Source organism: Prunus mume, linkage group LG7 (assembly GCF_029339155.1).
Source record: "Prunus mume cultivar Tortuosa linkage group LG7, ASM2933915v1, whole genome shotgun sequence".
In the NCBI taxonomy this organism is placed as follows: Eukaryota; Viridiplantae; Streptophyta; class Magnoliopsida; order Rosales; family Rosaceae; genus Prunus; species Prunus mume.
Window position 1 is genome coordinate 4,763,168 of NC_142704.1, and position 24,378 is coordinate 4,787,545.

At 39.0% G+C, this 24,378-nt stretch overlaps 3 protein-coding genes and 2 long non-coding RNA genes across 7 annotated transcripts; 2 read left to right on the forward strand and 3 right to left on the reverse strand.

The window, feature by feature from the left end:
• The first annotated feature begins 1,464 nt into the window (after window positions 1–1,464).
• On the forward strand, window positions 1,465–9,473 carry LOC103337879 (ubiquitin carboxyl-terminal hydrolase 9-like). The gene is made up of 14 exons (XM_008241050.3): window positions 1,465–1,662; window positions 1,819–1,995; window positions 2,612–2,860; window positions 3,054–3,198; window positions 3,787–3,846; window positions 3,965–4,060; window positions 4,717–5,118; window positions 5,224–5,364; window positions 5,573–5,743; window positions 6,399–6,656; window positions 7,040–7,191; window positions 7,604–8,131; window positions 8,248–8,518; window positions 8,771–9,473. The coding sequence occupies exons 2-14, from the start codon at window positions 1,844–1,846 to the stop codon at window positions 8,933–8,935; spliced, it is 2,790 nt and encodes a 929-aa protein (XP_008239272.2). The 5' UTR covers window positions 1,465–1,662; window positions 1,819–1,843; the 3' UTR covers window positions 8,936–9,473.
• Window positions 9,474–10,252: 779 nt separating this feature from the next.
• LOC103344038 (Glycosyl hydrolase superfamily protein) lies at window positions 10,253–12,361 on the reverse strand. The gene is made up of 3 exons (XM_008247666.3): window positions 11,978–12,361; window positions 10,719–11,848; window positions 10,253–10,395 (listed from the first exon to the last, which is right to left on the reverse strand). Exons 1-3 carry the CDS (start codon window positions 12,039–12,041, stop codon window positions 10,318–10,320), a joined length of 1,272 nt encoding a protein of 423 aa, XP_008245888.2. The 5' UTR covers window positions 12,042–12,361; the 3' UTR covers window positions 10,253–10,317.
• A 297-nt stretch (window positions 12,362–12,658) lies between these two features.
• Window positions 12,659–13,802, forward strand: LOC148915293 (uncharacterized). Its single transcript, XR_016122370.1, has 2 exons — window positions 12,659–12,800; window positions 13,570–13,802. It is a non-coding gene; the product is annotated as an uncharacterized LOC148915293 (long non-coding RNA).
• A 161-nt stretch (window positions 13,803–13,963) lies between these two features.
• On the reverse strand, window positions 13,964–18,342 carry LOC103344039 (granule-bound starch synthase 1, chloroplastic/amyloplastic-like). Of its 2 annotated transcripts, none has more exons than XM_008247667.2 (14): window positions 17,991–18,342; window positions 16,981–17,347; window positions 16,814–16,894; window positions 16,582–16,680; window positions 16,387–16,476; window positions 16,199–16,262; window positions 16,005–16,105; window positions 15,823–15,932; window positions 15,474–15,717; window positions 15,217–15,393; window positions 14,934–15,125; window positions 14,759–14,845; window positions 14,513–14,641; window positions 13,964–14,415 (listed from the first exon to the last, which is right to left on the reverse strand). In XM_008247667.2, exons 2-14 carry the CDS (start codon window positions 17,329–17,331, stop codon window positions 14,299–14,301), a joined length of 1,842 nt encoding a protein of 613 aa, XP_008245889.2. In that variant the 5' UTR covers window positions 17,332–17,347; window positions 17,991–18,342; the 3' UTR covers window positions 13,964–14,298. The 2 variants fall into 2 exon arrangements, with proteins under 2 accessions (XP_008245889.2, XP_008245890.2); XM_008247668.2 differs by lacking the exon at window positions 17,991–18,342 and adding an exon at window positions 17,689–17,938.
• Window positions 18,343–20,850: 2,508 nt separating this feature from the next.
• Window positions 20,851–22,530, reverse strand: LOC103343929 (uncharacterized). Of its 2 annotated transcripts, XR_016122334.1 has the most exons (3): window positions 21,953–22,249; window positions 21,637–21,789; window positions 20,851–21,037 (listed from the first exon to the last, which is right to left on the reverse strand). It is a non-coding gene; the product is annotated as an uncharacterized LOC103343929 (long non-coding RNA). The 2 variants fall into 2 exon arrangements; XR_515007.3 differs by lacking the exon at window positions 20,851–21,037 and having other exon boundaries at window positions 21,438–21,789; window positions 21,953–22,530.
• Window positions 22,531–24,378: the final 1,848 nt, after the last annotated feature.

Below are 24,378 nucleotides of genomic sequence, written 5' to 3' on the forward strand. Positions count from 1 at the left end.
ATTTTAGTTTTTAGTTTTAAATTTTTATGGTAGAGTATAGAGGAAAATGAGAGTGAGAGAGAGGATGAGAGGGAAAAGTAACAAAAGTGAAAACAAAAACTTGAAAGTGAAACAATTTCAAATAGATTTCAATTTTTAGTTTTGTTACTTTCCTCCCTCCTCCCCTCTCATCTTCCATCTCAATCTTATCTTCACTCTCATTCTCCCTCTTTTTCCTTTATACTCTAGCACAAAAATGAAAACTAAAAACTAAAATTGAAATGGTTATCAAACGGGCCTTATATTTTCAATTCGAGGTGGTATCCTTCATTGCACCATACCTCACCTTATCAAACCAATTAGCAAGCGACATGTCAATCCTATCATAGCATATTGTAGCAAATCTTTTTAAAGAACTAGTCTTTCCATCAAGATCTCCGCTAATTTTTCAGCTACATATGGTACATGCTAAAATATTTTGGGAATTTTATGTATGTTGTATTCTTTTCCATAAGGAAGTTTATTCTTTTCCATAAGGAAGTTTATATAGGAGTAGGTTTACTATCTTTCTTCCAAAATATTATAATAAACGTCCAAACTTCGAATCTACCCTCGCCCGAAGTTCAAAAAACATGTACAATAGTTAAGTCTCCATGCTTAATTAGAACTTATATTATAGTCACTCTCTAATCTACATTCCAACCAACAACCACAATAAAATATCATCTCCCTTCTTTGAATACAGAAGTTCAACAATGTGTAAATTCTACATGAAAACTATATATAAAATCAACAATTGATCATTATTTGATCTTCCAGTGAATACCTGTGATGGAGTGATGTGAAGGCCAGTGTTTACTCTATGCTAATGCTGCTTTTTATTGATTTGATTAGGTAATTGTTTATGCAAAGGAAAGCCTTGATTCTTCTTTTCCTCCTGCAATGGATGTCCTTTTAATGGTGAAAAATTTAGTTGTAATGGATATAACATTGTTTTGCTATTCTCAGCCAATAATATTATGTCACATAGAAGTGTTATTACCCCGTTTCATAAAAGTCTTTCTCCTTTTGAGAGTTCACAAGCGCATTATTGAAGGTTTGCATTTGCATGTTGATTCTTCTCACCCTCTCTCTCTCATTTTATATTTCCAACTCCATCTCCTTTCAATTCAGTTTTTGAATTCATTTTCGTATTTTAATCAGAACATTCATGGATCTGTGAGTTGGAAAAGATGTGGCTGATGTGGAGACACGTCAGCAGAAAAAGAGGCCCCACATCAGCCACACCAGCATTTAGCAGAATGACTAGCGGTTCATTGACGGAGAGGCTTATGTGTAGATTTTCCTTGAGTTTTGGGTATCATTTAGCAAGATTTAAACAATCGGATACTAATTTGAAATGACTCTAAAAGTTTCGGGGGTTTTATGTAGTTAACCCAGAAAAGAAAAGACAATAGATCGTTGAAAAGGACGGTAAGAGACTTCTCTGGCTTTTGTCTCTCCCAGTCTCCAGATCAGTTACCATTACCTCCCAACCCAACAACGTCTTCTACCCACCTACCTTCAACTGCAATCTAGGGTTCCTCACCCCTCTCTCTCTCTCTCTCTCTCACTGTTTTTATTTCCGTACATTCTCTCCTCTGCCCCGCGATCTCTCTCCCTCCATTTCCATTGAACTTGAAGGTTCGTCCAGTTCCTCAATTCCGCTTTCTGATTTTGTAACTTTTGCTTTCAATTTCGTTCGATTGGGGTCGGGATTGAATAGGTTTAGATTTGAATTTGTGATCTCTTTTGTGTTTAATTGATTTTTTACTTAGTTGAATTAATCTGTTGGGTTAGGTCGTGTGAATCGTCATCGTCAATCATGACGATTGCGGATTCGGGTTTCATGATGGAGAACGGAGCAAGCTGCCTACCGCACACACCAGAGGAGGAGAAACGGATCATCGACGAATTGGCCCGCAAATCCGAAGCCAATGTCAAAGAAGGCAACTTGTTCTACGTTGTTTCTAACAGGTCTTTTTCCTTTTTGATTGAATTCACTGCAAAGGTTTTATCTTTGAATGGACTACCATCTTTGTGATGTTCAATACTTTAACAAGTGTTTTGGCATCGTATTTCTTTGGTTGGTTCTGGGAATTCAGCTTCTGGTGGGCTTTACGTGCTTTCTAAGCCAATAATATGCATCTATGCTATGCTTCTGTAGCGGGCAATTGGGTATTCTGAATTAGATTTCTTTTTTGTTTATAACTTGTTAAGAAATCAGTCTCCTTCTGTTTACTGATCGTAGCTTTGTCCTGAAAACTGCCTTTTGTTAAGAGACTGTTGATGGCATTCCTTTTCTTTTATCGCAAACAATGGTTGTTTTCTCATGGGATCATTAATTAGTCTCGTGCTTTTACAATAGTATTTATGTTTGAATACATTTGTTGTGACATTGGTTTGCGTCGCTATGGCCAGTAAGGCAAAATTTTCTTTCCGCTCTGTAGAAAAGATTTAGCGTGACCTGCACAAGTAAGAACCTATGCTACTTTGCATGGGTGCGCTACTTTGAAGACTTATTGGCTGTAGTGTTGGGCTACCCACTGTTGGTGTTTTGCATGTTTGTAACTAGGTTCTACTGTTTGTCCAGGTGGTACTCAAGCTGGAAGAAGTATGTTGAGCAAGGCACTGGTGAACGTCTAAATGATGAGTGGTATTCGGAGTCCCAACAAATGGATCTGCTCTCATCAAAGATTGTAGCTAGACCTGGACCAATCGATAATTCTGATATAGTAGTAAATGAATCTGAGGGCAATGATTTACAGCTTCATAGAACGCTGGTGGAAGAGGGTGACTATGTCTTAGTTTCTCAAGAAGTTTGGGAAAAGCTTTCCGATTGGTAATTAATTATTTCTTTTTCATAGAACGACTCTCGCTTGTATGATCCTTCTGCTTGTATTTTTTTTGGTTTAAATGTACACAGCATGTGCTTGATATCCATGTTTGATAGTAAACTGCAATACAAAAAGGATGCATCGATCTTTTCATTTTTCCTCCAATTTTGTTTCAGTTATTTTCTACAAATCTTACAGGTACAAAGGAGGTCCAGCGTTACCAAGAAAGTTGATTTCTCAGGGTGACGTTCACAAGAATTTGATGGTGGAGGTCTACCCGTTGTGCCTTAAGTTTATTGATTCTAGAGACAACAGCCAGACAGTTATAAGTTTAAGCAAAAAGGTACAACAATCATCCCTTTGTTTTTTTTTTCTCCATGCATTTATATCCATGATAAGTATTTTTTAGATTGTTTTAATTGCTTGTGGAAAGTGATGTTGAAGAGGGGATTGCCATTGAGAGTTGCATTTGCGTTGTTTTTATTCGTCTGAAGGTGTTGCATGGTTCGAAGCAATCTTTATTGTATTTTGTTGATGACCTATCCTTCTCATTCATGAATGTGTCAATCTATCTTGTATTTTTTTAAAATAAATAAAATACTGTTGATGTGGTGCTTCTGCTTCTGGGAGGATTACCTGGAAAGTTTTAAGATGTAGTACATATAAACCTGTTGTGTTATCTCTTTTTGAGCTTTAAGTTCTTTTCATCTAAGCTTTTCTTTCTAACATGTTTCCCCTCTGATTGACTTAGAAGCATTGAGTTTAAGAGTTCAGATGTCTTTGTTTTGATTTTTCTACTGCAAGCATGTAGGTTAATCTTTGGTGTGGTTTTTCTTTTTCCGTTCTTGGACGTATGTAATCTTGTGGCTGGCATAGATGTGATGACTCCGTATGTAGATAATGAAGGTTCTACAAACTTACTCTGTTTCAGGCTTCTGTACAAGAGCTTTACGAGAAGGTGTGCACACTTCGAGGAATCGAGCAACAAAAGGTACATTTATATAGTTAGTTTTCCCCCCTTTCTTTCTTTTGGGCTTAAGTTTTCTACTTTAGTTGCAATGTAGTTATGTTACGTTGTCTTGTTTGACGTTTATAACTTTCAATCACAGGCCCGTATTTGGGACTACTTCAATATGCAGAAGCATACGTTATTGGATGCTTCAAACCAAACCCTGGAGCAATTGAATTTGCAGATGGATCAAGAAGTGAGTGCTTCTGTGTTATTGATCATTAATTAGAATATTCTTTGGTAGTTGAAATATATGATTGTGCATCTCCAGCTATGATTTTATCTTTTACTTGTAATAATTTATAATTGCCTGCTTGCCAAAAAGTTGTTCTTTTTTTTTTTTGGGTAAATACCACAAGGTGTCCCCACACCCGAAGGGAGGGACTAATCCCCGCTCGGGGTTTGGCTTTCCCCTGGCCACAAAGTGCTTCCAACTTAATTATCCACATATGGTAAAAACAAGTTCTTTTGTTTTAGAAGGAAACAAGCTTAAAAGTACTAGAAAGACCAATAATACTGTTTCATAGAATTCCATACTTATTTCAGAGACATCAAGACTCCTTTGATTGTTACAATATGCCAACTAAAGAAATCCTGAGTTTTTCCTTTTGAACAGGACTTATTTTCAAGAAATTTTGATTCTGGTAGGAACTATGAGCCAAGTTATGTTTGGTTGCCTACTTATTACTGATTATGCTGCAACTTTAAGTACAAATATGATACCTGGTTATTTTTGCACAGTCCTTGTATTGGACTTTTTACTTTTTGCAGGAGGACCTTCAGATCAGTCAGTTTTGGTGATTATTTTGATTTATCTGTAGTGAGTCTATTGATCTATGCTTTTCTGTGCAGATTCTTCTTGATGTGCAAATTGATGGAAATCATTCTTCTCAATTTTCTATGGACTCAACAGGAAATGAGTTAGCATTAGTACCCATAGAACCATCAAGGTCATCTATGACCATTGCAGGGGGGCCTACGTTGTCGAATGGTCATTCAATGGATTATAGTTATAATTTGCCTCAGGGAAGTGCCTTAAGCAGCTCAGCATCAGCTGATACAGATGATAAATGTTATGTTTATAATCCAATGAAAAAAGGAGATAGGGGAGGTTTGGCAGGATTGCAGAATCTTGGAAATACTTGTTTTATGAATAGTTCTATCCAGTGTTTAGTCCACACACCCCCTCTTGTTGAGTATTTCTTGCAAGATTACTCGGATGAGATCAACACCGAAAATCCCCTAGGAATGCATGTAAGTGGCTATCTTTGCCTCGTGCTTGTTCCACAAGGATAGTCTTGAACACTGATTGCTTTGCTACTTTTCTCCCCTAAAATTTCTAACATAATGTCGTTGCAGGGTGAGCTTGCTCTTGCCTTTGGTGAGTTGTTGAGGAAATTGTGGTCCTCAGGACGAACAACGATTGCACCGCGTGCATTCAAGGGAAAACTTGCTCGATTTGCTCCCCAGTTCAGCGGCTATAATCAGCATGATTCTCAAGTTAGTACTGCATTTTTTCTTAAATGTCTTCTCTTTGGTACATGTAACATTATGCTATTCTCTAATGCCAATTGTGCAATAGCTTGTTACAGTTTTTATTATAATTTCACTAAGTCTTCTAAAGCCATCTAGAATAATTTTCTAGGGGTATTTATAATAAGCTACCTGATTATTGTATTTGCTCTGAATGATGAATTCTTCTTTATAGGAACTTCTTGCTTTCTTACTGGATGGCCTACATGAAGATTTGAATCGTGTCAAAAATAAGCCGTACATTGAAACAAAGGATTCAGATGGTCGTCCAGATGAGGAAGTCGCAGATGAATGTTGGAAAAATCACAGGGCCCGAAATGATTCATTGATTGTGGATGTTTGCCAGGTAAGAAATCTTTTTACTGTTATTGTTGTATCATATAATGTGTACATCTTGTGTGTTGCTATATTTGTCGGTCATCTACTTTTTCTTGTAGTTGAGTTTCTAGTCCTTATTACGTGGCAACTTGCAAGTGTACTAAATTGCATCTAAACTTTCTGCTATTGTTGCTTTCAAATACACATGCACACATTCATTGAAATGGCACCTATGGAAGGTGTATACAAGAATAAAGGGTCTATACAGGACCTATATAAATTTGGAAACAGATATTTAAAGGGGTTCAAAGCTTGAGGGGGATGGCTGATTCCAGCTTTTAAGGAGTGCTAGGTCCTTTAGATTTCTAGAACCTTAAACGCCAGCCTTTTTGCTCTTCTATAATCCTATATAGCTTATGCTAACATCTTGGTGCCTTTAAATTGGATTCTTATGGTCAATTTTTTTATCAAATTGTATCAAAATTTACTTGCCTTTTTATATTTAGCTCGGTATTTGTTTGTTTCAAGAGTAATTTTGTGAGTTGCATGTTGTTTAGTGCTCACTTTTCTTCTTTATTGTGGGCTTTTAGAGTAATGTAATTCATAGTTGTGGCATTTTTGTTGAATGTACAAGGTTTATCTTTGGTTATTGGAAATCAAAATCTGGTTTAACTAATGTCCAGGGTCAATATAAATCGACGTTGGTATGCCCAGTTTGCAGCAAGATTTCAATTACTTTTGACCCTTTTATGTACTTATCATTGCCTCTACCTTCAACTGTCACTCGGTCAATGACGGTGACTGTGGTTTATGGTGATGGACGTGGTCTTCCAATGCCATACACTTTAACTTTGATAAAAGATCGCTGCATTAAGGATCTTATTGCCGCATTGGGTACTGCGTGCTGCTTGAAGAGTGATGAAAGCCTTATGCTTGCTGAGGTAATATTGAGTTCACTGACTTATAATTTTCCTCTCTCTGTCATTTATTTATTTATTCTGTAGAACTGTACCTTTATGTTAGTTTGATTTGATATGATTTGTTGGCTCAGTCCAGCATTCCCTATTAGTTAAGTTTTTGGGCGAGGTAGTCTAATATGGTATCAAAGTTACAGTTTGAAGAGGCGTTGGAACCTCTCATCCCTCATCATTCCCCATTTAACTTTGTGCACTTCAGATTAAGGCTGCATTCGTATGTTTCTCTGCATGCAGGATTGGGGTTGCACTTTTGAGTTGGAGGGATGTTAGTTTGAAACATATGGTTGGCACATTTTCTAATAAGTTAAGTTTTTGTGTACAATAGTAGTCTAACACTTCTATTTCAGGTATATGAACATCGAATTTATCGATATTTAGACAACCTTTCTGAACCATTGTCGTCAATTAAGAATGATGACCGCATTGTGGCTTATCGATATTCTAAAGAAGAAGCAGCTTTCAAAACCAGACTTGAAATCATTTATCGATGGCAGGAAAAGTAAGTTTGCTTTCCTTAATCTGTAGCGGTTGGATTTGCTTGTATGTAAACTTGTCAAAGTGTGAACTTTGTTTCGACCCTGTGATTGTGATGTTTAAAGGACGTGTATGAGCCTGCCACAAAATGTTGATTTCATTGAAATCGGAGGCCAATGGAACCCCTTATTTTTTAATCGCATCTTTCTGAAAATGAGGTTCATGTAGGCCCTGATAGATAGGTCATTCTTAACCTTCTTACATGTTGCCTTTTTCTTTGGCTGACTAGAAAGAGAAAGAGGATCTTCCTTAACCATGCATACTTAATTGCCTAGTTGCTGCATTATTCCACTGGATAAGGTTTTTTATCATTATTGCTTCTGTTTTTTTTTTGCTTTTTGGCTGAAATTTTAACCCAAGCCTTTGTCAATTTCCAGATCTACATCAGATTCTCTAAAGGGTCAGAGAAAGCTTTTTGGAACCCCATTGGTTGCTTATCTAGGAGAAGACAAATTAAATGGAGTTGATATTGATAGAGCTGTCTCCAGAATTCTGTCACCTTTGAAGAGAGCAGTTAAGCTTAACAGCATAAAAGAAAATGGATTAGTTTCAGAAGGCATTGATGAAGCATCAAACAGCCACAACTCGAGGCCCATGGACAACATAGAACTAGAGGAAACATCTAGTGGCGAGTTGTCCTTCCATCTATTTTTAGCTGATGAAAGGGGTTCGAGCTGCAAACCAATTGAAAAGAATATGTCCATTAGTTCTGGTAAACCCATAAAGATTTTTCTGGACTGGACTAATCAAGAAGATGAAGTATATGATGCTAGCTACCTCAAGGATCTACCTGAGGTGCACAAGAATGGGTTTACCGCAAAGAAAACTCGGCAAGAAGCTATTTCCTTATTTACATGCTTGGAGGCATTTCTGAAGGAAGAACCTCTAGGGCCTGATGATATGTGGTAGTGTACTTCTACCAATTTAGTGGCTTCTGATATGGCATTATTTTAAATTTTCAGGCAAGTGGGTATCATCATAGGCAATATTTTGACGTATGCTCTTGAATTTTGCAATACAGGTACTGCCCTAAGTGCAAGGAACATAGACAAGCTACAAAGAAACTGGATTTGTGGATGTTGCCAGAGGTTCTTGTTTTTCACCTGAAACGGTTCTCATATAGCAGATACTCAAAGAATAAACTTGATACGCTAGTGACTTTTCCAATACATAATCTTGATTTGAGTCAATATGTCATGAACAAGGATGGAAAACCTCATTTATATGAGCTATATGCCATTAGCAACCATTATGGTGGTCTAGGTGGTGGGCACTACACTGCATATGCAAAGGTAAAACTCTGATACATCTCATCTTTTCTGAGTTTGAATGGTGCCCTACTGGCTGAGATTGGCTAGTTGATGACATCTTCCCCCCTGCTAGTATTACAATGATACTGTAGGCTTTGTGATTCATATTTCAATCACTGGCTAATGGCAAAAAATTAGTAGTATTCCATAGTTATATGATATTACAATGATATTGTAGGCCTCTTTAAAATATTATCTGTTGAGATAAAGTTATCTTGTTTGTCAATCTTGCAGTTGATTGATGAGAACAGATGGTACCATTTCGATGACAGTCATGTTTCTCCAGTCAATGAAACTGACATCAAGACTTCAGCTGCCTATGTGCTATTTTATCGGAGAGTTAAAAGTGGACAAAAGATTGGAGAGGCCGAGTCATCAGGGACTCATATGGAATCTTGACGACATCAATCGAGTGCATCCTCCTATTATAGGGTTTTGAAGCTTCCTATAGGTTAAGCTGACTTGGTCCAAGAATGGTGAGCTTTGTTTTACTTGGCTAATGGGACCTGGCAATCGGCAGGTTGAAGGTACAGATTGCACGATACTGGCATGGACTAAAGCCGTAGTACGAGGGGCTGCATGACATGGCTGTTGATACTAGGAATGTGTTCGCCATCTCATACAATATTTTTTAAGGGAAAAGAAAAGAAATTTTGGTAGCCATTTATCCATTAGATTTCCTCTGGTAAAGATTTCTTCAAACATCCACCTGACTCTGCTTCTTTTTTTTTTTTTTTTTGGGTCAAGACCTGACTCTGCTTCTTATTTGTTGGGAAGAGTAGCAAATTATTTTAGAACTTCTGTAAGATGTTCTATGTTTATTATGGCAGTGCAGTTTAAGAAGTAGAGACAGGACAGATTTTGTACTGGACGAAAAACACTGTAATAGAATCAGAGACAAAATTGGTGGAAAGTTGAAAGAACCTTGTGTTTTTTACCCCTAGCCTTTGCAGATTTACATGCTGAAATTCCCCCCTCTTTTTTTGTGGTTTCTTTAGGTGGAGGCATCTTTACTTTTGGCTATTGATTTGATCCTCGAGTGACAAGCTTAAGTGGATTGTGAATCATCAGAGCTTATATGGTTTTTTTATTTTTCTGCAAGAATCTTGAATAGATAAGGTGAAATAGTCCATACACAGTAACAACACAATCCAAGATGACACAGATACGTACTACGACAAATACAAAAGTGATCAAATAAATCAATAACTCTCTCTCTCTAGACTGCCTCCTTCCAGACGTCCTCATCAGCAGCAGCACTATACTAACACCTCTCTCCTAATGACTAGAGTTATTAAGACAACGAAAATAATTCTCCTGCAAAAGCCAAACAAAAGAAAGAGGGAAAAGTTAAAGGCTTGTTAAATAAGTTTGGTACCATTTGAGATGCCACTGCCAACCAAAAAGAGTTAAAGGCCACCCACCATCATCACTTTCCTCAGTGAACCCCACACCTTTTAACTTATCAGAGACATGTTGATGGATCATTAAGAAAAAATGCATCACGGTGTGGGGCCTCATTGGGAATTTTATGTAACAATCAAATTTTATACGGTGATTATTGATGCATATGAGATTCACAATGCATCGACAGAATAAAATTCTAGATTTCATAAATGCTATGATGATGATGTGTGATGATGATGGTGATTCACAGTAAAAGTGGATGAGCAAAGGAACATAGTTTCACCTTTTTTTCCCTTAATTCTCAAGTAGTTTTTCTTTTTCTTTTTTTTTTTTCCTCTATCTTTTCCGCCGTCCATTCACATCTTGATTTCTGATTAAAAGGCTTGAGCACTTACTGCTCTGAGCAACAAGACCACTAACATGGGAATCAAACCAATCACATGGCATCTCTCCTGATAAAAGAAGAAAGCACCATCACAACAAAAATCAGAACTAAACAACCCAAAATAGCAAAAATTAAACCAAAAAACATATAAATTAAGCAACTGTATGCTGGCATATGTACATGCAAGTCGACGTCGTTTTCCACGAAATGCCCTATTAAATTTGTCCCAATCAAACCCAACGGACACGACCCTCTCACAAGGAAAAAAATCATCCTAAATCTTATCAACATTGAATGACCAATATCCGTTGGACATCTGGTCCACTAAAAACTCAGCTGCTTAACACAGTAGAACAGGAAAACAGTAAACAGTAAAAATGAAGGACTTGCCGTGACCGCTGCGGACGATATTGCCAAGTAGCCAGAACTGGAAGTTCCCGGTGGAGAGGGAGTAATCGGATTCACCAACCCGCCCGAACCCGAACCCGAATTCGAACTCGAGTTACCGTTACCAAAGGAGCTGTTGCTCACCGACAGCCCGATTGAGTACGCGGGCGACCCGTCGGGTTTGAAAAGCCCAAAGTTCCTCTCGGAAGTCGGGCCGGGTTTCATGTTCTCATTGAACAGAGCGAAGACGTAGATGTTGAGATCCGACCCGGGCCTCAGCGGCGTGCCCTTCTTCTGGCAGATGAGCTTGATCAGATTCCCGTTATACTTCTTCGCGTTCTCCGGCGTCGCTCCGGCTTCGTCCTCGTCGCCCTTTGATGGCCAACCGGTCTCGGAGATGTGAACCGGAAGCTTCTTAAACCCTAGCGCAGCTAGGGCGGAGTAAACGGCGTCGATCTGAGCGAAGAGCATGTTGTCGTAGTGGAGACTGGTGCCCGAATCGAGCGAGCCGGAGTTGGGCTGGAAGAGGACGTAGTCCAGAGGCACCTGCTTAGGGTTTGACTTGTAGGCGAAGTAGGGGTATGCGTTGATCAAGAACGGCGAGCCTGTTTTGGAGTGGAAGTTGAGGATCGGAGTGATGCAGCCGGTCAGATCTTGCCGGAAAGCTCCGGCCGACGGCGGGAACGAGGTCTCGAGAATGGAGAGGGAATGGGCGGTGGTGACGGTGACTTGCTTGTCGAGATTGAGAGAGACGAGGGCGGCGTGGACGCTTTGCATGGCGGGGAGGAGATTGTTGCTCAAAGACGTGTCGTTGAAGGTGAGGACCTCGTTGCCGACGAAGATGCAGGTGATGTTGGTGGCGGGTAAGTGGGCCTGAACATTGGACTTGACCCAGTTCTGGGCCTGGGCCGGGTCTTGGACCTTGGTGAGGTACTCGTTGCCCAGGCCTACTATGAACTGGACGCCGGTGTTGGCGAAGGCCTTGAGGACTTTGGGATCGGCGTCGTAGAGCTTGATCTTGGAGATGCCGATGGACTTCACCAACGGAACAACGTCGTCCGGCGAAGGTAAGTTGTTGGCGATTTGGCCGTAGTTTATCCCCATTGAATTCACCATTTCAGCAAACACGAACCCTTTTGAAAACAAAAACACAAAAACAGAGATAATGCTGTAATTAGTTAACCAAAATTCAAAAAGAGTAAAAAGATCAAAGCTTTGAAGCTAAATTGGAGGATGAGGAGCAGGGTTTTAGCTATCAGTGCCTGAAATGATTAGAATTGATAAGAATAGTGAAGAGCAGTAGCTGAAGCTAGTGCTGGTCGCCATTCTTAGTGCTCAGCTTGGAGACTGCAAAAGGGAATTAAGCAGAAATGTAGAAGCTGCAGCAGCTCCAAATTGGCCAACAGTGAGGAGAGAGAGTGACCACTGTATATAGAGCTCTTAGTCTCACTCCCTCACTCTCAGAATTCAGAAATGAGCTGGGACAATGGGTTATAGGTCAAATGCCCAATGTAGGCACGCAACTGTGAAAGCTATGGGTTTGCGAGAGAGAGAGAGAGGATAAAAAATGTGAGCTTTGAATTTGGTTGGTATCGGGTAGATATTTAGGGCTTATAGGGACGGCACGGAGGGCAGGTTTAGGGGTAGAAACTACAATGGGGACCAAAGGGAATAAATGAGTGTCTCTATGTTTACAGTGTCATACAAAGAAATGTGATTTGGTGTGAGTGATTTTGTCATTCTTCCCTCACACTTGAATCCTATGATTGATGCATTGGTGCTGGCTTTGGCGGTGGTGATGGGTTTTGAGTGGGGTCCAGTGACTGTTGTCCGACAAGCTTCACATGATCACCATTCCCAATCCACTCAAATCTGGGAGCTTTTTATTATTTTACTTTTTGTGAAGGAGGAAGGGTAGGCTGCACTCACAAACTTTGCTTTATTTTCTATTGACCTTTTCTCTTTTCGCTTCTTTTTCACGAGGAGGAGCTGTTGGGCTGTTATGTTGGTTTTCTCATGGTTGAAGAAAAACGGCAGAGCCATTGCCATAGAGCACCAGATACGTGGCATGCATGCCAAGCAAAGGTGAGCAAAAACAAAGCAGTGTGAATCAACCTTTCGCCGTTTCTGGCTGCAAGAACAAATATCTTATCTCTTATCTCATGTCTCAACTCTTGCTTCATATTCAATGCAACAAAAATGAAAATTTAGCTCTAAAGTCCACACACATCTGTCACTGATACGTAAATCAAATGTCTTTTCTCAACCATGAACATGAACTTTTACAATTAGTTGCATTTAATTAATCTTAGGGATATATTTAATTTTTAGCTAGATGTTAAGTTGTCAAGTTGAGCATATTTTAAAGTTGAACTAATCATAGCCAATCGGGTATCAATTGGTTAAGTTCTTCTACTTTCACCAATGTGGGCAAGTGTTCAAGATCTCAAGCACCCAATAAATATTTGTGTAACCATCCCCAATCGCTTATACCAAATAAATTTAAACTAATCATTTTGGAGTGTTTGTGTGCATATCAATTTTCATGGTTTATCTGTTTTTGTCCATATGTATGATAAGAAATACGAAAACTCCCACCTAGAGCATCATTTGGAGCAATTGGATTGATTACTTGAGCCATAATTTACTATTATTCTGCCTTCCACCATGCTGCCTTTTGTTGTTACTTTTGATCTTGTGGGTTTTCTGCTTTGTATAATCATTTTCTCTTTACCGCACGCTCATGGTGATCGTTATTGCTACTATAATTATTCTAGTTTTCGGTTATATATTCCTTTTGTTTTTTTCCGGGGATCCGTAAGCTAATTTGAGTATCTTCGTCTCCATTTTGCAGAGACTGAAAGATACATAAAATCTCTTAACCAATTAAAACCTTGTCAACTTGGAACTGCATTGCTGTAAAGACAAGGTGAAATGTCACCATCTTGCTATCTTAGCCGACATTTTTGTGCATTATAATTGCTGGAAATTGATCAATTATTCTAGTCTGGTATGTACATGATGTTGAAAATGGTATTCTTGTTGTATTAGTTATATGTTATTTCATAGCGAGGTTTCTTATTAGCATCTCCTTCACCTTCTAGGTCAAAAATGCCAACTCAAATCTTCCATTTTCTCAGAAGTCTGAGTTATAGACTTTGCTCAATTTCTTGTTTTCGTTTTCGACAACCACCACACCAGCAAAGAGAAGAAAAAAGAGGGGAGAAAACCCTACGAAAACCATAACAGAAAGGGGGGAAAACAAACTTTATTTTATTTTTCTGCAACACTAATTTTTATTTTGTTTACTTGCAATATGTATTACAAGTACAAGACTAGGCAAGCAAAGCAAAACTTGTTCTTCAGGTCTTCATAACCACAGCAAAGAAGTGTCGGATTCTAAATTATGCACAACTCGAAGATCATTTTTCACCCTCACAAACTTAATTGATTACAGAAAAGCTTAGATTTCCACCAAAAGCATATGGCTCTCACTTGGAGCTGGAGGTCAAGAACCAATAGCGGCTACCACTGGTGGAAGTTAGCTTACTTATAGGTTAATATTATACTAGAAACTTAATGCTCAGGGAGTGGGAACATTTTCCTTGGCAAGAGGAGCAATCTCTTCCCCTTCAATTCCAGGTTCGCCACCGGCAACTTCCAGGCTCAAAAGCATCTTTTCCCATTGTTTTGAAGGTCCCTGCATTCGATCCGACACGGTTAATTGCAAACCAAGCAACATTAAACTCAAAATTTATGAGAGAACTAGCTGCTTAGCAACTGAGTATCGTACGAACCTTCCACGAAAGATCTTGGGCCATGCAATTCTGGATCATCTCATTTAACGCAGGAGTACCGTATGCCGCAAGAGCTCTCTTGACAGTAGTAGCAATTGCAGTCACATCTGCTGGGTCAACTTCATCACACTAAAACAACCCACCAAAACACATAATTCATTATTTTGAAGATAAGTGGAACAGAGGAATATAAAAAAGTAGTGCAATTGTGTGACGTCACAGATGCAAAGCAAGTCATTGACTTACTACGACGTTGAAAGCTCCCATTTGAAATCCTGTAAAGCCTTCTTTGACAGTGTCAACAAGTCCACCGGTTGAGGCAACAATAGGCACCTAAAGATATTGCATTCAGCATAATTAGAGGAAGTGACTGATAGTTTAAGACATTGGTTGTTATTAATGTACAAATCTAGCTCCTTACCGTTCCATATCGCATAGCATGCAGCTGAATGAGACCACATGGTTCAAATCTACTTGGGATCAACACAAAATCAGCACCACCAATAATCATGTGGGCTAATGGCACATTGAAGTTTGCCACTCCTACAGCCTTGCCCGGATATTTGATCTCCAGCTGTTTGATCTGCGTCTCCAGATACTTCTTGCCAGTTCCCTAATAGAAACAACATCCTTCCATCAAACTCACCTCTATGCCTACTGCTGACAGCAACAGGGTAAAGAAAGCTGATTCATCAGATACTTACAAGGATTATTATTTGTACTTCCTCTCCAATGAATTTCGAGATGGCTTCTACTAGAATGTCTGAACCTTTCTGCTCCTCCAGCCTACCAATGAAGCCTATCACCGGGATGTCCCTATCAACTGGCAGCCCAACTTCTGCTTGAAGGGCCTCCTTCAATAGAGGCTTTGCATCCAGTACCTGGACATAAAATTCTGATCAGTACAAAAAATTTCCTGCCAGCCATGTCAAGGTATTGAAAACCCTTAGGATTTACTTACAGTTGTGTTATCATATTTGACATCTAGGTACTTGTCTCTGGCTGGGTTCCACTCTTGAACGTCCATGCCATTTATAATACCAGTGATTCCGGTCTTACGGATGATGCTATCTAATTCCACACCTTTGTCTTCTCCAGAAATAAGTTCTTGGGCATAGTATGGGCTCACAGTCACAACCCTGTCTGATTCCAATATTCCAGCCTTCATCCAATTGATTTTCCTTCCCTTCACAGGCTTGTCATACCTGCAAATTTAACCAAACATTCAGAAAGAGGAAAATTTTGCCAAATCCACGAAGTAAACTTTCGAGCCCTTCATATAGTTGCTACATCAAATGTGTAATATATACCCATCAATGAAGTCAAAAGAACCCCTAAGTTGGTCGGGCAAATCAAGCAGTGAGAAGTCCGAAAAGGAAAATCTGCCCTGGTAAGCTATGTTGTGGATGCAAAATACAACCTGCCATTCATTTGATAAGCGTTATTACAGTTTTCATGTAAAATAATGCTCTTCAAACTCAGGGCACCTTACCTTGGCATTTTTGTAAAGACCCCTTGGCTTGTAGATGGTTTTTAAGTAGCAGGGAATAAGAGCAGTGTGCCAATCATTAGCAACAAATACAACATCCTCTCCTGCAATGAGGTAGCCAAGGATACATCCTTAATAATATGCTATTTCTTGAAGAAATCATACTCTTTTTTAAAGAAAAACAGTGAGATGCACACCGTATGGTCCGGAGAAGTATTTGTTGCTGTTCAAATTAAGAACCCTTGGAGCCTCCAGAGCAGCCTGTAAGTTTAAAAAAAGACTAATTCATAATTCAACTTTATTCATATATGAGTCATCACAACAGGAAAATTAATTGTTCTAGACAAGTTAGAAAAAGAAAATGAAAGAAAAGAGCATGACATGCCTGGCACAACAAGCTGAAGCGCAGTTGGTTGTCCTTGTAATCCTCTCCTGTCTTGGGACCATAGATTTTGGATCCAGTTTTGCCCCATACCTTCATATCCAGAAAGCCAAGCATCAGTCAAAGATCTAATTGAACCCTCATTCATACAATAATCTAGAAACATATGGCCTTAGACAACGAAGAGAATATTCATACCCTCTCAAGGAACAATGGGTGATCCACAAAGACACGATCAACACCGCGCTTGTAGCAATGGAAGAAGCGAACAGTTTCAATTTTACCACCGACTTCCATCTGCATAATCAAAACTTCTGATCATGTGAGGCACATTTTCCTAAACATACATTACTCGCTAAATAAGAAAGAAGCCCGGAAACAACATTAGATTCTTCAAGTTCAAGAGGGATATACTAACTGCAAGACTTACCTCAACCAGTACATTAGTATCCCATGCATCTTTGTATTGATCATAGCGTGGAGACACGGTCATAACACGGTGCCCGTTAGCCTAGAAATCAATCATCAGGCACAAAAATCAGTCAAAATAAACCAGAGAAATGAAAAACATGGATCAAACTCAAGTAATTCACAAACCGCCAGAGCCGGTGGGAGGCCTCCAAGAACATCACCAAGACCACCAGTTTTGCTCCATGGACCGACTTCAGCCCCCACAAAGATCAAGTTCATGCCTGTCCCACATACAATCTTCCCCACGCACTGATCACCCTCGGTCTTGTCAGCTTTCTTCATGGCTTGCCTAGGAACTGCATTAGGACGGGTTTTGATTCGAAGCATATCCAATTTGCTCAAAGACCTTAGCCCGTTGTGAGTCATTGGCTGGTTCCAGAGGCCCATCTGCCCCAAGTTTGTTCTGGTTTCTGATCCTGAACCTCCATTTACATGAAAAGTCCTAGATACAAAGTGTGAGGCTACCAAAGTCGACATATCTGATAACCTTGCTCTGAAACACATAACCAAACAAATCTTATAAAATTAGAAACATAAAAATAAATTTTAAAAAGTTGTGCCTCTAAGCCACAGAAATTAACCAAAATACAGAACAAGATGATCAAGCAAAACCAAAGACTTTCAGACTCACAGGGGTGAGAGATTACTCAAAGAACAGAAACCCAAAAAAGATGATCAAGCAAAATTGTAGACTCTGAAGCTCACAGAGATCACTCAAACTAAAAAATAAAATTTAAAAAGTTGAGCCTCTAAGCCACAGATATTAACCAAAATACAGAACAAGATGATCATGCAAAATCAAAGACGTTCAGGCTCATAGGGGTGAGAGATTACTCAAAGAAAAGATAGCCAAAATTGCTGATCAATCAAAATTTAAGACTTTGAGGCTCATAGGATCATAGATCACTCAAGCAACATATACCCAAAGAAATGATTATCAAATCAGACACCAAAGTGTTTCGCTTGCGTTTACTCTGTACTAAAAATATGAAATCACAACCAATTGAGAAAATCTGAACGTTGGTTTTATGTACTAAAACTTATCAAGATAAGAGCAAATTTCGGAACTGATCATACCAAATTTAAATCATTTGCAAAAATATTTAATGTTTAATGGTATTGGTCAAGTTTCTTACCAAGTTTCAAGTTGACAAAGCACCTGTAACTCTCTCTCTCTCTCTCTCTCTCTCTGAGTGTCCGAGTCTCACTCAAACAGCTAGCTGAGAGAGTGTGTATTGGTGCAAAATGGAAATGGTCACTGGGGAAGTGGAGATTTGTACTACTTGCCACCTACGTTATTGTGCCGGGACACGTGTCATAAAGGCAGCGGTTGGGCTTCCAAACCTCAAGCATGATCACGTGCGGTTTTTGCATCCCTGGGGGATATTCCATAAACGTGAGGCCATTCATTGCACCTCCTGTTCATTGGAACAGAGCATCAGCAGCATCTGAAGATGTTTTCTTCAATCAAGTGGCGGAAACGACACCGTCTGGAGTGGTAATCGTGTCCATGGCTTGGTGGTGGTGGGGCTTTTGATGGCGAGGGTTCCTGCATAGGAAGCAGACAAGGTACAAAACGACATCCAGATGTTTTGTGGGTGGGGCAATCAAACTGCACGGTTGAAGTAGTTTTCTTGAGATTTTATTGACTCTATTCAGTGTGTAGTTGCTGAAAATGGACGGTCGTTCGTTTCTCGGTACCTTAAAAAATGTTCCCTAGTTGCATTTATATATTAAATTATGCACGGACGTGGTTGAAGCAAGCAACAATCTTTATCATCGTGATCGCCCATAATTGCAACTGAGGAAGATGAATGCTCAGTCAGTCAGTCAGACAGTCAGTAGGGTGAGGAGGACCCTACCCTCGTTTCCTTCACCAATTTTTTATTTGAAATCTTGAGAGGTGCGGATGATTTGGTCTTTTACCCTTTTTACTCGTAAGGAGGAAATTTAAACAAACTTAACTGCTTCAATCAACTCATGGCATTTTGATAAGGGTGGGTATAATAGTGTTTTGCTCCTGAATTTATGCCTAATTTTCAATTTGCCTTCTTTTTTTTTTTTTTTTAAGAAAATTAAATATATTAGCTTCTTTTTTTTGTCAATTTCCTCTTTACTGTCTAAATCCTCAACATTTTATCCAATTTACCGTTAAATATGAAGAAAAAGTTGTCATTTTGTACTTTAAAAATAAATAATAAATAAAAAACAGAAAATTGAAATAAACTCTCTCTCTCTCTCTCTCGTAATTTGTCGCAAAGGGTGTAGCTGCCCAGAAGCTCCAAATGTTGCTCCAAGATGATATTTCCTGAGGTGGGATTCTCCAATAAAGTACCTCATAGCTATTAGCCACTTTGAGCACAAGGGAGGGATGGGTCTGGGTCTAGAGGCAAGGGCCTGGGGATGGAATGGGTCTGGGGCTGGGGGATGGGTCTGGGAGTGGAGGGTGGTGGTCATGGGGGAATGGGAGGAGAAGAAAAACCCGGAGGAGAAGGGGTGGGCTGGTTTCGGGGGATGAAAAATACAAAAGGGTGAGGTGGAGGTGGGGAAGGTGGGAGTGGAGGATGGTACTCTTTTTCTTCAATTTTTTTCAAAAATAATAATTTTTTTAAATGATTTAACTGAAAATTAAATAAAATATTGAGAATTTAGAGAGCAGAAGGAAATTGATGAAAAAGAAAAGTTCATATTCTTAATTTTCTAAAACCAAATGATATGGGACAAATTAAAAATTTAGGTACAAGTTCATAGGGTAAATCACTGGTTTAATGACTACAAATGTTGTAAGTGTTAATTGACTCTGTTCCACCTTTCAAATCTCCATTTTCCGCTTCAATTATCTCCATCATCATTCGTCATGTCGTATTCAGTTTGATTATTTTCTCATTTTTCATTATTATTGTGTTTACTGTTTTCAGTGCACATCCTTTTCTACTATATAAAACTATCGAGTAGCCTAATGACGAATGTTTTAAAGATCAATGGACTTTTAAGCATTTGTTAATTGCTAACTACCCATGGTGGGTAGGGAGTGACCTTACTCAATATCCATATACAACCAATCACTTTAATGCCTTATTTAGTTATAAGCCCACATTACTAGGCTCGGTCATTTGGATAAGGCTTTGGGGTTTGATTAGATTTGCTCTTCAGTTCGGGTCCTAGCAGTTGCAACACTTGATGGTCAGCGATAGGCTTAGTTCCGCGAGTGGAAATTAGTCAAGGTGAACGCAAGCTGATCCGGACACCTCATGGTACTTACTTTAAAAAAAAGATCAATGGACTTGTTTGCCATTTATTAGATTTGTGGTTGTGATTTTGTGTTTTTTCAGAGAAGCAAACTACAACAGAAGCTTCTGATTAGGAAAATAGGAAGAAAACAACACAACACACGACCCACCACACTACTAGCGAATTGCAAGAAAACGACGTGGGACTAGAAGCAGCGCTGTCTGTCATGAACATGATTTTCAAGATTTTTTATGACGTGCGTTTCAACAAATGATTATGATATGGTGTTGTTCACATTTCATTTTTATTTTCTCAACCCCTCTTCTTCTAGGAAATTAAATATTGAACGTTCCTGCTTCATAATTTGCACTTTTTGTCTTCCCTCCTCCATCCATTGGCCCACAGTTTTCCACTAAATGAAGGTACTGCTGCTATAATGACATTCAGCCAAGAGCTTGCCCCCTATTTGAAGCCATAAGTTTTCTGCCTAAACAAATGCGTGGAGCGTTGCTTGTCACTAGTATTTTTCATTTTCAGATTGTAAAAGTACGAGAGAGTGTTCACCACATATTGTTAGACAATATGATTCGTATTTCTCTTCTTAATGTTAAAAGAAATTCTTAAATTTAACTCTTTCTTTGTAGGAGTTATTTAATGTGTAATTTTCAAGGCATCATCATAGAGTTGGATGGACCACATGATTTTTGTACACAAACTTTTGTGGCATCTAATCATCGGATAAATATAAAATAAATTGAAGGGTTGAGAAAGTAATGAATTTTCAAATTCACGGTGTGTCATCCGACTTTAATCGCCCACGAAAAAGGAAGCTTCCTTTCAAAAGCCAAAAAAAAATATATTACAATGGGATCTTTCCTAATTGCTGGCCCGCTCCTTTAGGACCCATCTTAGAATACGCAAGGTATTGGGAGGTCTCCCTGTTTCCCTGATTCTTCACGAAAAACAAAGTACACAAGTTTTAACCAGAGGGTTCTCAATTGCACATGAAGAACATTTCTTTTGACTTCTGGGTTAAAGATTAACAATAGGCTAAGCAAGTCTTGAGCAACAGCAAAAAATAATTTAAAATTGAAACAGGGCAGGCAAGCAAACCCGACACGTTGGGTGATTTGACCAAAAACAACTGATAAATCCTTTCTTCTTAGGCAAATTTAAGAATTAATTAGCATATGATTATGATGAGTAAAAGGCTGGCAAAATGTGTTTTATACAATTCCAAATAATTTAGTCCGCAAAGCAAACCAATTTGCTACCGACAATTTACAATGAAATACAAACACAGGCCAGACCTTGTGACATGTACTGGAATCACGAAGATTCCTATGACCAGATTTTTAAGGAAAAGACGAAACCTTCTCGCTTTATAATTACGAGATTAAATGGTAATTACGTGATTGAGAACATAAACACCAAACTGAGAATGACCCAATTAACAATAACCACCCAAAAAAAAGTCTTAAACTTTGGAGAAGAAGAAAGAAGAAAAAGGAAAGAAATTTGTCTCTGATTGAACTCTAATCACGGGCTTACAATTAATTAAGAGCTCCGCGCCAACAATCATCTATGCGCTGTCACCAACGTCTCAATGAACCTCAACCCGTCGAATCTCGGCTCGAATTTCTCCTTATCCGACGCCGTTTGACAGTTTTGTGCACCGTTCTTCACCGCCGCAGAAGAAACCCCCTAACCAAACACAATTAACATGTAGATTAGATTAAAGATGGGATTTTTACTCACTTTTCGTGAATCGAAGTTCACCGAAGCAGAGAAATGGGCAGATCCAATCACCAATTTCAATCTTCAGAGAGAAAAATTTATGAAAAATTTGCAGCATTCATGTACATACCTGGTTGGACGAAGACGACGTCGTAAGAGCCATGGTGGACGCCGCAACCACCGACGCCACCAGTGTACCTGACGCCTTCATTTTGCGAACTCAACGAGAAGAGAAGAGAAGAGACGAGAAGGGAAAGACCGTTGGTTCGGGGTTCCGAATTAACTATTCCAAATCAGATGGGCGAAACCCGAACGAGGCTCGCCGGATCTCAACCCGAACTTTGCGATTTCCTTCTTCTCTGAATTTTTCGCTTGCAGAGGCTTTGGCTGGCGCCGTGGTGGGCCGTTATATATATACGCGGGTAGCGGGCCTCCCTCAAACCGCATTTAACGGGGTTTAATTTTAAATTTAATTCCGCCTTCGTGTCGAGATTCTCCCCCATGCTGGCGTGTTTTGACGTGTCGAGTCAAACAGATGGACCGTTACGATTGTGTGGTGGTGATTTTGAAGGGTAGGTGATGAGCCTGGAGGTGCGTCCCGCAGGTTGGGATTGGAGAACTGAGGTGGGTGCACGGTTAGGTTGGGTGGGGGGGAGAGTAGGTTAGAGTGGTTCTTTCTTTGGTGGAATAAGGAAAGATGCAACGCTGGTGGGGCCCGCTAGCGTTGGAATGCGAGTTGTGGAGGGAAGATGGAGGGGGGTTTAATAGGTTACGTTAGGTTCTATTTGTTTAAGCTCGACGCCGTTTTGGTCAGTCTCTCCGCTCACGCATTGTTTTGTGGAGTATTTGACTGACTCTTTTTTCTTTTTCCTTTTCTTTTTCTTTTTCTTTTTTAATAGTAAATCCAAACACAAAAACAATTCAACCATACTCACAAATCGTTTCTGACAACTTAAAAGCGCTTTTATAGTCTTCAAAGTGGCCTACTCTGTACCTGGATGGGTAACCTTCCCTCCCCAGAACTCTTTAATGTGAAATAAGTGCATTGTTAAACATTGAGTTGTAGTTAGATTATATGCAATAGAGAACAGTAAATTTGTCAATCTAACTGCTACAATCGTGTTTATCTTATGTACGATAGAGAATAGTGAATTTGTCGATCTAATATCTACAATGGTGTTCGCCTTAAGTATGAATTTGTTAAAATTCTTTAAACACACTTTGCTGATGAGAATAATGAGTCGAATGAGAAAAAAAAAACAATATTATAGGAAATTGGTCAAGATTCTTCAACCCATTTTTGGTGTATCTTTGTGATAATGTTGTGGTCAAAATGGAATATGTGACCCTTCATCCCTAGATAATCTACCGACAATATGGTTGGAAGGGATATAAAAGATGAAGCACTATATGTGATCCTGGACCCCTCTAAAAAGCAAAGTCCTGCTTGAAAGCAAAGGCAAAGAATTTCCAACACGACTTTTTACTAACTTGCTTAGGAAGGAAAAGCATGCAGTTGTGCTTAAACTAGGAAATCAAAACCCTTTCCAAACCAAACACTTTCTAAATTCACTAGGAATATTAAAATCCTAAACCCTCTGCCTATATATTAAGGCCAAAACAATCCTTGTGCTTATGCATAATCTTTTGTTCCTCAAAACCTAATCCTTAAGGTTGCTGTCTGTTTGGAAACAATGTCTGTTTTCGGTGGGTTTCTTGGAGGCATATGTGCTGATTATTTTGATGATGAATTTGGTTTGCCTCTGCTTAATTACAAGGCAATTAGCACCAAACCAAAGGATGCCGAGAATTCTGAAGCCAAGAGGGGAATTAATGAGACCAAGAATAAGTATAAGAATGTGGGCAGCAGCAGTTCATCGTCTAAACCTAAAGCCTTGGCTGAGGAACCGCAAAGCGATGCACTGTCTTTTGCTCCTTCCTTTGATGGATTGTTCTGCTTTGAAACGCTAGTTTCCAAGTTCACCAAACCTACTTAGTATTTGTTCAGTTGTTACTTACTTTGGCCAGTTGGGAGAGAGAGTCAATTCATTCATACTGTTTTATGAGATTGTAAAGAAGTTTCAAACTTTCAATTATGTTAAAATAATGCAAACTAGTTTTTAATCACTGGTGTGTGGTAAAGAAAAATATCTTTTGTGGTATGGTATAATTGTTTATGTTTACTTAGGTGGAACGGAGGAATCAAGAAGTAGAGAAATCATGAATAAGAGAGAGAGACAGGGTGAATATGAGATCGATTACTTTTCTTAATCAATTCTTGAATTTTTACGTATTTAATTACAGATACCTTTGTATTTGTGAACCAGAATAATTTCAACACTCATAGAGAAAATTAGGAATCAAAATTATTGCAATGCCCATTACTTACGAGTAAGCATGCATAGCTTATGCCTACAAATACTTTCACAGAATATAGTGGAATTCCAATACTCATTACATACCAAGTGTGTGCATATCTTTATTTTCATAATATTACATACCCATGACATGTAATACAAGGCTATAAAGCAACTACATTATGAAACCCATAATTGT

What these genes read in the sequence shown, in the direction of transcription:
- LOC103344038 (XM_008247666.3), bottom strand. Translation starts at nt 12,041, where the DNA reads ATGGCGACCAGCACTAGCTTCAGCTACTGCTCTTCACTATTCTTATCA. An exon ending in ATCAATTCTAATCATTTCAG is followed by an intron (nt 11,849 to 11,977) that starts GCACTGATAGCT and finishes TGTTTTCAAAAG; the next exon opens with GGTTCGTGTTTGCTGAAATG. An exon ending in TATCGTCCGCAGCGGTCACG is followed by an intron (nt 10,396 to 10,718) that starts GCAAGTCCTTCA and finishes TTCTTTTATCAG; the next exon opens with GAGAGATGCCATGTGATTGG.
- LOC103337879 (XM_008241050.3), top strand. Translation starts at nt 1,844, where the DNA reads ATGACGATTGCGGATTCGGGTTTCATGATGGAGAACGGAGCAAGCTGC. An exon ending in AAAATCCCCTAGGAATGCAT is followed by an intron (nt 5,119 to 5,223) that starts GTAAGTGGCTAT and finishes ATGTCGTTGCAG; the next exon opens with GGTGAGCTTGCTCTTGCCTT. An exon ending in AAAGCCTTATGCTTGCTGAG is followed by an intron (nt 6,657 to 7,039) that starts GTAATATTGAGT and finishes CTTCTATTTCAG; the next exon opens with GTATATGAACATCGAATTTA.
- LOC103344039 (XM_008247667.2), bottom strand. Translation starts at nt 17,331, where the DNA reads ATGTCGACTTTGGTAGCCTCACACTTTGTATCTAGGACTTTTCATGTA. An exon ending in ACCCATTGTTCCTTGAGAGG is followed by an intron (nt 16,477 to 16,581) that starts GTATGAATATTC and finishes CTGGATATGAAG; the next exon opens with GTATGGGGCAAAACTGGATC. An exon ending in TGGGAGCTTTCAACGTCGTA is followed by an intron (nt 14,642 to 14,758) that starts GTAAGTCAATGA and finishes GGGTTGTTTTAG; the next exon opens with TGTGATGAAGTTGACCCAGC.